This window comes from Notamacropus eugenii, chromosome 3 (assembly GCF_028372415.1).
Source record: "Notamacropus eugenii isolate mMacEug1 chromosome 3, mMacEug1.pri_v2, whole genome shotgun sequence".
Lineage (NCBI taxonomy): Eukaryota > Metazoa > Chordata > Mammalia > Diprotodontia > Macropodidae > Notamacropus > Notamacropus eugenii.
In genome coordinates, this window is record NC_092874.1 from 167,953,573 (window position 1) to 167,969,001 (window position 15,429).

Sequence of the window (15,429 nt, forward strand, 5' to 3'; positions counted from 1 at the left end):
CCATGATACAACTAGTAAGTAATATTCAAGTCTTCTGACTCTTCAAGAATCTAGTGCAATTTACTCCATACCACGTTGCATTTATGTTTTGCCAAATAAAGGCCATACGTCCTTTAGAGATTCTCCTGCTCAGTTATTGGATTGGGGTGTTTTGTTTTTTTTTTTAATGTGTCAGCTATCCCTCAGAAGAGAGCAGTATGCAGAGTAGATTCCCAGCCTTGATCAGGGAAGGTATTGAACTAAAATTCTCAACTGGGATGTCTAATGAGATATGAGTTCTAATCCCAATATAACCTCTGAATTGCTGTGTGACCTTATGTTAGGCCACTTCTTCATTCTTTCATACCTCGATTTCATTTGTAAAATGGGGCTAATAATAGCAATATATTTCCCTTAAGGTAATTGGGAGGGAATTAAAGTCTCAGAATATAATTAGAAACTAATGAAACGTACAGCATGATGTTGAGTGAAAATGTAATAACCCTTTCTGCTAAGATTACCCTAGAAGAGTCACTTAACTCTTCTAAACTTCTGCTTCTTCATTTGTAGAATGGGTATCATACTTGCACTAGCTGACAAGGCTGGCCTGAGGAAAGCACTTTATAAACCTTTTAGAACTACAGAAATGTGAATGGGTACTGCTGCTCTATTAGTACTACTACTACTACCACCCCCACCAGCACCACTACCACCACCAATAGAAATAGTACTAGGCAAGGACAATTTTAATTTAGACACTGCCAAACTTAAAACTAGTTAATAGTTAGCTTTATATGTGTGTATATATATCCATTTCTATATAGATGTACACATACATATATATGGATGTATATAAGCATATATGTCTATGTGTCTGTATATGTGTATATAGATAGATATACAGAGAGAGAGAGAGAGATTAACAAAAAGTAGCTATCTTCATCTTTTCCTTTTATATAAGATTCTCCTTGTGCTGCCCCCAACTAATTAATTTTATAAAGCTGGTTGATTATAGCTCCTGCATCTTTCATAGGTTGTTCCATCCAGGAATAATTATGTTGTTAAATGTCCAACAACTGGTTCTATGGAGATGGACAGCTAGGTGGTACAGTGGATAGACTATCAACCGAGAGTCAGAAAGATATCCTCCTGAGTTCAAATCTGATCTCAGGCACTAACCAGATGTATGATCCTAGACAGGTCACTTAACCCTGTTTACCTGTTTTTTCATCTGTAAAATGAACTAGAGAAGAAAATAGCAAATCACTGCAGTATCTTTGCCAAGAAAATCCCAACTGGGGTCATTAAGAGTTGGATACAAATGTATGCAAGAAACATTTTAAAATTTAACCTGAATTACTTTCTCTGTTACTTTCTTTCTTACATCTAAAGTAGGCTCTCAATAAAAAAAATAATAAATCAAGTCCGGATTTGTAGCATTAGCTGATTTCTGAGGTACTAATGCTCACACTGAAATTTTAATAATTAGCTCTTGCCAGTTCCAACTGGCTCCATCAAATCCCCTGGTTCTCCCAGTTCTAGGCTGTTTCACAGCAGTGAACCTGAGACTGCTCAGGAGCTAAATGGCAAAAGGCCTATGTATCTCAAGCATTTTTGTGTTTCTCAGCTCCTACTCTTAGTCACTGTACACTGTAAATGAATTTATACAGGACAGAAAAGGTTAAAATTCCTATCCCTGAAGTGTTATTTTAAGATCATTTCATTGTGCCTTCTTACTCCAGATCATATGGCCACTAGTTGCAGGATGGGCACCTACCATATTCCACATTTTTACTTTCCATTGAAGTCCTTTTTAATTCATAAAAATGATTTCATCTTCACGTTATTAATTTCCCATTATCTCCTCCAAACTAAATTCTCTGTAACAAAGAGAAAAAAATATGCAAAACCAGAGACTGTGTATATGTTGCTAATGCATCTATTTTCCCTAATAGTTTCCTGTCTCTCTGCCATAAAGGAGATATGTTACCTCATCTTTTCTCCAGCACTTTCACTGACTTCTCCATTATTCAGAGTTCAATTTTCTTTCAGTGATCTATTTAATATTTATTATTACTAATTTTATGTTATCTATTGTTTATTACATTACATTTATTTGTTATATTTGTTATTCCATTTATTTTAGTGATCATTGTTACACTGTAGTAATTATTGTGTAATATTGTTCTTTTAATTCTACTTTAATTTTACCTTGTATCTATTGAGGATAGAAAGGGGAAATGAAAAAAAGATAGGAAAGAGGAATAAAAAGGGAGAGGAGAAGGGAAAAAAGAGAAAAGAGTCATAGATAGCACAAAATAAAATATCCAATATTCTTGTCTTCTCGGAGCTATATAACTTTTCCCTCCTTTATAGTCACACTCATATTAATTTATTTGCATTCCCTCACTTGAGCTGCACAATAACCCTTTGAAGTAAGTGTTATTATTGTCCTAATTTCCCTAATGAGGAAACTGAAGTTAATGGAGAAAAAGGGACATGTCCAGCGTCATGTAACTCTTCAGTGTCCGGAGCAGGATTCAAACCCAGATCATCCTGATTCCAAATCTAACACTTTACCATTATGATGCCTGTCCTTCACCTTATCTTTCACACACACACACACACACACACACACACACACACACACACACACACACACACACACACACATACATTCTCACCTCCCTCCAAAACTTCTCCAGAAGCAATACAGCAGTGTCTTAGCAGCTTGCAAGAGGCTGCTCCCAAAACCTGGTCTCCAACCACACCACTGTGCATTTGACTGAATTAAGAGAATTAGGGAGTCCTTTGAGAAAATTGTTTCTTACTGGATCTCTACGCAGTCTGTGTGGGAAGTCTTTTATGCTGAGAATGAAAATGCCATTGCAATAGGGAAAAATCTTTTCCACCTGGAGCTGTCTGGTCCTGGAACCATCTGGGAATGATCCTTTGAGAAGTAGTTCAGGTAGCAAGTTGCTCGCTCATTAACCTGAGAACTACAGTAAATAAATGATATTTCTTCTATTTCCAGCGAGGACAGAGTAATAGAACACTACAAGAAGCTGAACGGTCAAACCAGAGGCCAAGCAATTGTAAAGTAAGTGGGAATTCTCGGCGTTTGTTTGAAAAACTTTCCTAAGGATAATGTTTCCATCTTTCCTTCAAGTAAATGCCTGACAAGGGAAAGCTTCTATGCAAAAGAGTATAGAATAAACTGATTTTTACTAAATGACAACCTTGGAATATTTTCTTTTTGTGTTCATGTGTTGTATTCCTTATTCTACAGCTATATGAGCATCGTAGAGTCTCTCCCTACCTATGGAGTACATTATTATGCAGTGAAGGTAAGTGACTTCAGAATGGGAAACCCAGTTTTTTGAGGGTAACGAACATCCCTCTTGAAATATAGCCCTCTGAGTTTTCCACTGAAACAGCCATGTTAAAGATTTTATTGTATTCCTTTGGTTAAAAGGGCTGTATGCTGCAAGCACAGAAAATTCTGTTCCTTCCAGGTGGAGGGAATACAAAATTAATAGCACACAAAAAGCCAAAATGGACACAACAAAGGTCAAGCAGTTGTAAATATCATCTCTTTTGAAGGCTGTATGTATTAATGTAGACTTTCCTACTCTTACATCAATTTCTTCCATATGTATGTTAGGTGGCTTAGTGGATAGAGCTCTAGACCTGAAGGCAGGAAGACCAGAGTTCAAATCTGACCTCACACATTTATGTATAACCTTGGGCAAATCACTTAATTTCTGTTTGCCTCAGTTTTCTCAAATGTAAGATGTAGATAAAATAGTAGATGCTTAATAAATGCTCATTTTCATCCTTCCTTCAGACTTTATTCAAGGTCCATTAATCAATTCAGCTTCCATGACAGAGCCAAACGTTAGGATCATATACTAGGAAACCAAAGCTGAAGGTCATATGATATATTCAGAAGCTCTCTTGTTTAGTCTAGTTAACTTATTTCATATTCTTACAAGGTTTGGGTTCACTAAGTTTTCTTTGATACTTAACCAAAGTGTGTAATGAAAACCCTCTTCCCATTGTTTTGTCTTCGTGGGAAATGTATAACTAATTAATTATTTTGGTGTTTAGTTCATGATATTATAATTATATATTTATACATAATATATTAATATGTAATTATAATAATAAATTAATATTAATTAATAATTCAATTAATTAACCCTTCCTACGCCTTTGAACATCAGAGAATTTCAAGTTAGAACAGCATTTCATTGTTCCCACATTATTCCACAGCATGCTCTTCTTCAGCCTGGGCTTCTTGGGCTGTCCTCTGCCAACTTTGGTTGAGAGACTTGTACGAGATCCTACAATGAAACACAGCTAATCTGTTATAGGATCCTCAGATCCTGAGGGAGGAAACAAGCCTTTACTAAATGTCTGTTACATGCCAGGCACTGTGCTAAACACTTTATAAATATGATCTCATTTGATCTACACAACAACCCTGGGAGGTAGTTGCTAGCATCTTCCACTGTGCCACCTCGCTGCCTGAGTAGGAAGATTTGTAGGCCTGCTGGATTATAATCAAAGAAACTTGTAGCTAATCTAGCTACTTAAAGGAAAGGGGTTTATTAACCTAAGGAGGCTAGGAATTCATCACACTTTGGCTATAGTATTGAAAAGCACTCCCATTTTTAAATTAGGTCCTTTTAAGAATTTCTAAACTCATTCCAATTTGCCCTGCTCTTGCTGCAGAGAGAGAAAAAAAAAACTAAACAAGTTCCAAATTTTATAAGAGAAGCTTCATAGAGACAAAATTGTGTATTCTGTTGTTTTTTTTTTTCACTATAGAAATATTCCAGATTGAGGAATATAGCACAGGCATCCGAGCACAAAATTAGGAGCCTGGAACTTTTCATTTGTAAACTTCAATTCATCGTTTGCTCTCAGAGAAAGATTTAATTAAAATTTTTTTCCTCATTATGGAGGTTAGGATTCTCTTCAGCCTACCAACTCCTAAAGGCTTCAACAAATGTTCCAAAGAATATGGCAAGCCTGCTGGAGACGTTAAACTTCACTGCCCATGGCTGTGGCCTTGGCTTGGACCGCTATGCAATTTAACAAAAGATCACTTTATGTGTGCCCTTCTTGTATGCATTCTGTCTTTGAATAAACTTTGGGAATGTGCTTTTTTTGTACTTTATGTTAGTGAGAAGCAATAAGGCTGGAGTTTCCAGGAGACTAAATGACTTCGGATTCTTGACTTTTCTGGAATTTCAAAGCATCAGTAATTGTTCGATGGCCTCTTTGAGTAGAAGGCATAGGAGTCCAAGTCTGCCTAAATCAGTTATATCAAGACATAGCATTTTGTAGCCCTATTATTTCACTAGTGCTGTCTCTTAGGGGGTTATGAACGTTAACCTGTTTAATTCAGTGTTGCAGTAATATTAGGTTATTCCTGTTCTGCTTGCTGAAAACATTGTGATATATAAACATAGATTTTGTCAAGAAGGTTCAGGCAAAGACATGACATCTTAAAAATAGGCTAAAAAAAGAAAAGCAAAAAACACCCATACCCTATATTCAGATCCTAAGAAAAAACAATAAGAATCATTTTTCCCCAAATAAAATCCTATTCTGATAAAGGGGGGATTTTAGAGAACTACCTCTGAGGTTCTGAGACATTCCAGGCTTGGAAAACACTTGCCTTCCTATAGGTTTGGGCTCTCAGTGGGGTCAGAGGTAGAGACTCCAGGTTATTATTGTGCATTGTAGTGAGCAAAACTGCTGAACATTCTCACTATAGACCTATAACACCTTTGTTGTTAGTTAACAGCCCTTGTAACTCTGACAAAGAGGAACCTCCTTTTTATATGATATAAGGGAAAAGGCTATTTAGTTCACCCTTCTGGAAATCACTGTAAACTTTTGACAGTGATATCTACATATAGATATACAAATGGGAGGTATTAGGCAGGTGTTTAGAATAGCTATTAAAATTTTACTATCTAATGACAAAAAAAAATAAATCTCTTTTGAAGTAAGAATCTTTGTTTCAATTTCTTTTTAATTTCTATTCTTTCCTCTCTCTTTTCTTCCTTCCTCTTTCCTTCTTCCTTCTTTTATCTCTTGTCTTCCCTTCTTTCCTTCCCCCTCTTTCCCTCTCTCCTTTTTCTTTTCTCCTTCCTTTCTACCCTTCTTTCCATCTTTTTTTCCTTATGTTTCCCAGGCTGCCAGGCTCTATTTCAATACTCACAAACCAGCTCTGTTTTTCTGACCTAGGCTAGTTCACCTCTCTTTAGAGACAGCCTGTTGGCCTTGCGGTCCTGGGGGTTTGACATATTAGTGCCAGATTTAGTGTGGATCACTCATTACATTTTAACCCTACTGCTATTCAGAACTCCTGAACTCAGGCAATCCACCAGCCTCAGCCTCCCCAGCAAAAAGGACTACACACATGTACCACTACTATAATAATCCCACTGGATGCCCCAAATGCATTGTCAAATGTTGCTATACAACTCAGGAACTGTCCTTGTCAGTGAATTCCTCAGTTCCAGAAAGCCACCTTTATTGTTCTACTTTAAACTCCCACAAAATGCATTTATTCATTTCTGCTGAATGAGGGAGCCAGTCCTCAATCCCCAAAGCCTCAAGAGCAAAAAGGACAAGCATTTCCCATAGAATCATAGAATTTGAAAGTTTGAAGGGACCTTAGAATTATTTAGTTCAGCATCTCCTTTTACAGCAAAGGAAACCAAGGCCCAGAAAGGATTTCCATGTAAAGTGATTGTTTCTTCTTATTTAGTATTTTTCTTAAAGGGGTCATGTAGGTGCAATCACCCTGATAATAAATAAGTGGTACAACTGCCACTAGATTCTGGGGTCCCTGACTCCTAATTCAGTTTTCATTCTACTCTGTCATGTTCTTCCTCAGCATCGCACACATAATAAACTCTCACTCAATCATGGAGCACTGTCAGAATTAGATAAAGGAGATTAGGTTTCTAATTTTGAGGAACCTAACTTTGAGTCTCCTAGAACATGGGATATTAATACTTCTTAAGTGACTTTTGGAATAATAACAAAAATCACAATCTTGATAATAATAAGCTAGAATTCCTAATTCTGTATCAGTCTTTAGACATAATTAAAGCTTTGGAAAAATTCAAAACAAACAAACCTTCCCTGTGTCAAGCTCCTCTTCTCCCTCTGCCTCCTCAAGTGAACCAAGGACTTTTCCCCTGGTTCATCTTTAAACTTCTGCCTCTGTAGACAATGATATTAATCCCACCTCACCCACCCTTTTTTTTTAATATCCTAGGATAAGCAGGGAATTCCATGGTGGTTAGGACTCAGCTACAAAGGAATTTTCCAATATGACTATCATGATAAAGTGAAACCAAGGAAGGTAAGTGTGTTATTATTTGTTGTGTTAATGTCTTACTGTCTTAACTGGCCTAATGAAAGAAACCCTTGGTCCCATAAATATGCCATCATTTAAGAAGATGGGCATCACTTAAATTTTAGATTTCCCTAAGCAAGTTATTTTCCTAGACATCACAAAGGAAAACTAAAAGTGAGAAGGCCAAGTTCCTCTTCTCTCTGATCCCCAAGAACCAATAGATGGTATGATTTTTAGGAGAAAAGACAGACCATTAGATCCATTGTTTGGTGCTTGGGGGAGGTTTTGTACAACTGGTTAAGTTACTCTGACAACTTTTGTTTCTAAAACAGAAGTGTTTGTGAACCTTGATAGCCTATCGCATTCCATAATGTACCAGAGAAAAGAGGGAACCATAAAGTACGTTTGGACGGAGAGAGTACATATAAATCAGTAACAATATCCTTTGACATCAAGGCATTGATGATAAATCTGGAAAACTAAAGGACATGTAACAGAGAGGAGAAAGCCAGGCAGGAAGCTATTGCCAAAGTCATTGTGAACACACAACAAAAGGTTCGAAGGCGCTTTCTTTCCTTTTTCCCTCAGTGTTCACACATTTCCCAGACCGGAACAAATTGAAAAATTATAATGGAAAGATCTCCAAGGAGAATGCTAACAATCAGATTTCCTGGCAGAGAATGATGGCAAGAACCCAGTTCAGATTCAGAGACTTATATTAAAAGCATATTGAGAGAGAAAGCAATATTGGCCTATTATGTCACCCTAGATAGCTTTCCATGAGTAGGATTGTAAGGCACTCTGCATATCTAAGTTTATTTTAGTTTATCCAATTAGTATTTGTCCATGGTTTGCTTCTTTATTAAATTGGTAGAATAAACTGACCCCAGAGAGGAGAATGTTAGTTTGGTTATCACTGGGTCCACTAAGTTCAAAGAAAGGAATTTGGACAGGAGATGGATGGATGGTTCACCAGGGAACAATTCAGTAGGAATTTGGCTGTTTGGGGGACTGGAGGTGATGTGTATTATTATGTGGTTGTCTTTGAAATCTCTCCATTTTGGTTTTTATGATCCAGAAGAGGAGCTGGGTATTTCATTCTTTTTTTTCCCCTTCTCTGTGTCTCTGCTGCCTGGTTCCCACACTGTCTTTCTGAATAATTCTCTGTGCTGCTCTAACTCTCTTGCTGTCTTTGCTTCTCTCGTTTTCTCCCCTACATACCTATTCATTTTAGAATAATGGAATATTACCTCTGAATTGGGACCTTAAAGATCATCTCGAAGTCATATTCCCATTTTCAAATGAAGCAAACAAGACCCAGAGAGGTGAAGTCATTCACAAGAGATCCCCCACCATACTTTTGACCCAAAGTTGCAGCTTCTTTCCACTACACCATTTCATGTTACAAAGGCAAAAAACAAACAAAAGCAAAAGCAAAAAAAACTACCAGGAACCAAACCTCATGGGTTTGGTTTTGGTTTTTTGGCAAAGATGCTGGAGTGCTTTGCCATTTCCTTCTTCAGCTCATTTTACAGATGAGGAAACTGAGGCAAACAAGGTTAAGTGATTTGTCACACAGCTTATAAGTGTCTGAGGCCAGATTTGAATTCAGGAAGAAGAGTCTTCCTGACTACAATCCCAACTATTCACTGCACCACCTAACTACCTACACATGAGAATATAAAGGACAATAAAAGGCTTATATACAAAATTACATTAAGCACAAAAGAACTGATCTTCTTGGCCTACTGGCTCCTTTACATAAAAGTTCCTGTCTGTAAATGCAATTCCATTTTAAAGTAAGACTTTAGGGCAAGAAACTAGCTAAGACATGTACCCAATAATACATATCCCCAAAGAGAAACTGATGAGAAACTGGGATCCTAAGAGACCAAAGGCAGGATGAACACTGCACACTGCACAGAGCTAACAGTATGGGCCAGCTTTTTTGGAGGGCACCACATTGCCAAAGCCACTCCTGCCAAAGAAAGCCTCACAATAGCACTTAGAAAAGAGTAAGGGCTGGTCTATTCTCTGCACTCTACGTGGAGGTCTGTTCACTTCCGATGTAAGCTGTTCTTGCCCCAGTAACAAGCTCAGAGTTTTCCTAGAGCTTCTGAGCCATTTGAAGCAGGGAAGGCAAATGGTACCATGATAATGATGAATACTCGAGAGACCACAGTGGTAGGGGCGAGGCTACTCTCCCAGCCTTGGAGGACCCGGAAGCATTCTGTGGTAAGCAGGGTTTTAATGACGTTAGCAAACAATTAACACAGTCAGAAGAGCTAAGCAGCCTAAACAGATCCTCTGGAGTGTTTCCATATGCCTTACAAAAACATTGCCGACATGCTGAAAGCTCTCCAGAAATGGCAACTGACTGTTGGAACTTGCTCTAGGTTTTCCAAATCTGGCCTGGGGCAGACTTCACAGCTTTTCTTCCATCTGCCAGTGGGGTCAGATATTGTGCGGCATAGCTCACTCTCCCTTCTGGGCTCAGGCTGCCTTTGGGGAAAAAATAAAATATAGCTTCCCCTTTAGAGGTGCAAAAGAGTAGAGGGAGTATCCTGTGCTAGGTAGTAGCGACTGGCAATCTCATTCTCAAAGGGTCACCCTGCTCTCTTCCAGGAGTCCATTGCCCTCCCCACTTCCTGAGGCCTAGAGACTTGATGAAAACGTTGCTGTGCAGAGGCTCACTTCTACTTCTTTTTTCAAATGGCTATAAAGAAGGTTTTTTAGCTCTCCAGGAATTGTTAAACACATGACATAGGGGACCTTGCAGACAAGCCATTTGCGTTTCTCTTTATCCATCCAAGCTCAAATGTCAGTTTGGGAAGTATTCTGGGGCCGTACATGCAGAACAGTCTTACAAAACTCTCCCAAATAGGCAATACCTATATATGGAAAATCAACTGTTTGTACTTACAACTATGCAAATTAGCACCTGCCCAAATGCCTCTGTACTAAAATAAATCAGATTTAGACATTTAAAATCCCTAGAAATGATGTGAACAAGCTGCCATTTTGTCCCCTCCATCAGTATGCTAGACTCTTCCCTTTTCTTTCTTTCCCCAATTATACCTTCTTTCTCATTCTCTTGCTCTCCTTCTCCACTTCAGCATCCCTTTTAAGCATTAAAACACTATGTTCCACTTTCAAACACATCTTTTTGTGATCTTATCTTTTTGTTCTTTCCCATGACTCCTTTATATTAAGTCCTATGGGGATTTATGTTGCCAGTGGGAGTATTTTAAGGTGTTTGTACTGACAGAATCCACTTGCGTTGAGTTTTTTAGGCCATTGTGAGAAAAGATTAGAATTTGGCACTGGCAAATATGAATACATGTGGCCTATGGGCTTTTTTTTTTTTTTAGCATGCCTACTAGTCTGCACATGTGTGTAAGTATATGAGAAGGGGACAATTCAATGCAAAAGTTGATTACATAAATGTGTTTGTTTCAAGAAATAAGGAAGCAAATATAATCAAATTGGTAGTTCTAACTAATGGTAAAACTTAAATTTTGTATTGACTTGAATAATTGACCAAAGAAATGGGCTTTGATTACCAACGAGAGCCTTCAACTATCTTCAGCAACCAGTGATGATGACTTTTCCTTTGTCTAACAGTAGGCATGAACATTTAGAAGATGCCCTCAAATAGAAGATTATGCCTCCATGGTCTCATCAGGGTCATTGGTAACCCCTGAAGTTGATCAACATTGTCCTAATCCTTCCCATCACAGTATAAAAGTTGAATTTCTTTTTCATCCTTTGGCCCTGAGAGCAGTTAAATAGATATTTAATTAACTTTGTCAAAAGATTATTACAATTTCTCACCTGAAATCAGATTCCAAATTAAGCAACAACAACCACAACAAAATCAGCTTGGCAGACATTTGTGATAACAGGGGGGCCTTCTGATTCCAGAGGGGGACCCCAGATTCTTCATATATGGACCCAAGGATTTAGAAAGTGCATTCCCCTTTAAAGGATCATGGTAAATGAATATTGTTTACTTCGGTCAACATGATCCTCTTTTCTAACATTTTAAGAGTTATTTCAGAGATGACCATGGTTGTCACATACACTGAAGTACCCAAGCTCCATCTGCAGCATACCCAATGCACATTAAAGCATTCTACTTTCTTTTCCCTTTCTGAAATTGGTGGACAAGATTTCATGTCTCATGGTAGATTGGTATACAGGGGTGGGGAACCTGCAACCTCCAGACCACATGTAGCCCTCTAGGTCCTCAAGTGTGGCCCTTTGACTGAATCCAAACTTCACAGACCAAAACCCTTTAATAAAATCATGGACTCAGTCAAAAGGCTGCAGCCAGGACCTAGAAGGCCACATATGGCCTTGAGGCTGCAGGTTCCCCACCCCTGGTATAACACAAAATACTGAATTGGAAGATGTAGGATTTAAAATTATGGATTTAGCCCTGGGAAAGACTTTAGTGTCCACACCATCTAACCCTACCCCTCACTTTGCAGATGAGTTTAGCCCTAAAAGGCTAAGCAATTTGCCCAAAGTCTCCTAGGTAATAAGGAACAGATCCAAGATTTAAACCCAAGTCCTTCCATTTCAAATCCAACACTTGACTTGGATATAAATCTAAGCTCTACTACTCATTTCTCTGTGACCCTAGGAAAAGTCACACCCTCTTTTGGCCTCAGTGTCTGTTAAAGGAGATGTTTGGGCTAAATGTCCCCTAAAGGTCCTTTATAACCCTATACCCTATTTCAGAAATCTCATTGCTCCTAAGAATAACTTTTTAAAAAAATTAATGTGTCAGAGAGTTAAAATGGAGACCCTACTGTGGCAAGATATTCTACAGGGAGAAAAAACCAGCAACTATCTATGTACTAGTATAAATCATTATCTAGAGGGCCCAACGTGATTACCAGTTTAGATGGGTTGAAATCTTCCTCATGGGGAAAAATGGCGGTATGGTTTTCTTGTTATCTAGCAATTCCTATTTACTTATTTATTTGATGTGCTATTAGATGGGCTTTTATGTATACTTAGATGTTCAATTAGATGCATTATGGAGTCCCCAGTGAAGTTTCAGAAAGAGGAGTGGTTTTAAATGGACTGCTGTTTATTCCAGTTTAACATTTCTTTCTGAAGTGGCCAAAGCAGCTTTATGTTGTCCCTGAGAATAACTTCCGACCAGGGGAATTTACTCTGGGAATTGATGTCATGGCCATAAATTAGTAAAGATTTTTGAACTGAGTGAATAAGGAGACAAAGAAAATCATATTTATAGGAAATTCTCCATTTAATTGTACTTTGATTCCCAGTGGAGTTGTCCTATTTAATTATTCAGTGTAACCATTTCTGTTAAGAATGGTTTATTTTTTTTGACTTTTTTCCTTATTTCTGAGTGCTGTTGCTTAGTCTGGTCCTGGGTTCTTATTTGTATTGTCTTCAGCATTCTCCATGCATACCAAAGTCTGGGCTGGACACTTTATATATTTAACATTCTTTGCATTTTGTAGTCTCTGCTCATCCCATGGTGCTTTGATCAAAGAGCCTCTTCCCCATTCTTATCCCTACCCCATATCCCCACTTATCAGTCCTTCAGATCTCACAAAAAATGTTGAGTGGGCCTTGGCAGGATTCAAAACCTTGTCTTCAACAGTTTCTGGCATATGGGGCATCCTCAAAGACCAGGCCTGCAAGAATGTTTGGCATGAAAAATCCACTCTTAACAGTGTCACCAGATTTTTCTATTTCAAAAACCCTACACACATACACACACACACACACACACACACACACACACACACACACATACCATTTTGGGATAATTTCTTGAACCATTGCTAAATAAAAGTGGATAAAAAACATGAGAAGTATATTATGACATCGTAGATTTTCATAAAATATAAGAACTTGGTTTAAAACTAGCTAATTACATAGAGAATTGGATTCTAGTCTCAATTAGCCACTGATTAGCAATATGACCTCAACCATATCAACAGCCTCTCTTTAAAATGAAGTACTGGGACCCCCTGATGTCTGTCATATCTTCCACTGTGGAAATTCCATGCCTCTAACTAATGCACCTGGAAACACTGAACTGTAACTTAGCAGCTGTGAAATGAGTCCAGGTGAAATTGCCTCCACCTGGTTGTTATAGGTGGAGAGCATCTAGTCAGCCCCATAGAAATACAAGCTGCTCAGGTGCTAGCAGATGTCTATGCAATGCAGAGAGCATTTTCATTTTGCCTAGGATATCTACACTGCTGGGCATTTTGCTATAGTTAAGGGGAAAATATGGGATTGTTTTGTCTTAGAAGCTTGAAACTGCTTTTAGACTTTTGAGACATCCTGTATATCACACTCCGCCTCTCAGGAAGTTGTGACAGACCACTTCTAAGATGAAAGCAGTGAGCCATTCTCCTGGCAACATTGCCTTGGATTTTTATAATGAAACAGATTCAAAATAATCCAAAATCTAATTCCTCCCTGAGGCAGGTACACCCTTAATAGCTACATTTCAAAATTACTTGAGCATGCAAGAATTTGACTGAATTTGACTCTGCCACTTATTAGCTATGTGATTTTGAGCAAATTGCCAATTTTTCCGTGCCTCAGTTTCCTCATTTGTAAAATGGAAAGAATAATATTTGCATTGCTTTTACTTGCAAAGTTTATGTGGATATACTTTGCACTGTATTATACAGCACCATATATATAAATATGATCTGTGGCTATCATGCAAATAAGCCACTGAAAACCCCAGAGTGAATTTTAACCAGGTTAGTTGGTTCACTGTTTGTGATCATTTTAGGAATGGTCATTTGTTCTATGGTGCCTGAGTCCAAAAGTCATAGCTTCTCTGTGTCTCTACTCTTCCCTTTTTGAAAAGAGAATAGTGAGATGTGACCTTTTAATTAACTGGAAGATTCCAGAGAATGCTACATTCCCCCCATTGTTGCTAATTATATAGCAAATGTTGGGTTTTTCTTTTTTTTTAACTACTGAACAAAAGATAGGTAATAGTAAGCATCAAATAGCATGTGTTTCTAAAACAAGAATTTTCTTCTTGGTCTGTGAGTGGGGAAACCCAGAGTCTCCCAGTTCACCCAGAGTTACTATCTGGTTTGTTCCTGATCCTGTAAAGAGTAAGCCAAACTTCTAAGGATACTAGACAGTAGTCTTTTCTGTAAGTCTCTCCACCACCACAACCACTCTCCCCATCCTCAGCATAGATCCCATCCATATGGACCTGTGGCCATTTGTCTTTGGGTAGCCTATTCTCAGACCATGGGTAGTCTGCGTTGTGTTGCCAAGAGAGGTACATCTGAGCTAATTGGGGGTGGGAGTGGGAGGGAGACATGGAGAGGGAGAAAAAAAGAGGGGATGAGGAAGGGAGAGAGGGAGAAGAAGAAAAAAGGAGGGAGGTTGGGAGAAGGAGAGAGAGAGAGAGAGAGAGAGAGAGAGAGAGAGAGAGAGAGAGAGAGATCATGAGTGAAATGGTGGCCACATAAAATCAATAGAAGCTTGTTTTTGAATGGGTATTTTGATGCCAGAGTAGGAATGACTCTAAATTGTTCAGAAGAAGTCACTGAAATACACCCCCCCCCCCCAACACATGCACATTCTGCTTATTTTTTTTAGCTGTATACTAAACAGTTTGCCCAGAGACAATCTGAAATGATTGTCAGAGAGCTGGCTGTACTTAGTGGGAATATTTCTCAAGTCAACAGAACTGGTGAAAAAAGGAGAGAATGGTGAAAAATCATATGAATAATTTGAGGATTTGGGGGTGTGGGGAATAAAATAAGGTACAATCCAAGTGTACTATGAAGAGAGAAGACTAATTAAATTAGAGTCTCCCTAGAAAAAATAATCAGAGTGGAAAACAGCCCATCAATGGAGCTCTGCCAATCCTGATGTCCTGGGCAAATGCCAATTAATCCCAAGACCAGACGATATCTGATCATATGCTCAAAATCTTTTTTTCCTCCCTGGTCCTCACACCTTTTATCTGTTGGGGTAGATTGCCCTGTAACTTCTTCCAGCATCAATTGCTGATTTCCTACAGTCTGTTT

The 15,429-nt window shown here is 38.3% G+C and overlaps 1 protein-coding gene across 7 annotated transcripts in view; it reads left to right on the top strand.

Annotated features, from left to right (window-relative positions):
• Positions 1-15,429, top strand: part of FRMD4A (FERM domain containing 4A) — a 547,164-nt gene that overhangs the window by 443,271 nt on the left and 88,464 nt on the right. For all 7 annotated transcript variants that reach the window (XM_072653270.1, XM_072653269.1, XM_072653267.1 and 4 more), the window contains 3 exons: positions 3,014-3,079; positions 3,269-3,326; positions 7,286-7,372. In XM_072653270.1, the coding sequence (XP_072509371.1) occupies positions 3,014-3,079; positions 3,269-3,326; positions 7,286-7,372 (211 nt within the window). The remainder of the gene's footprint in view (positions 1-3,013; positions 3,080-3,268; positions 3,327-7,285; positions 7,373-15,429) is intronic.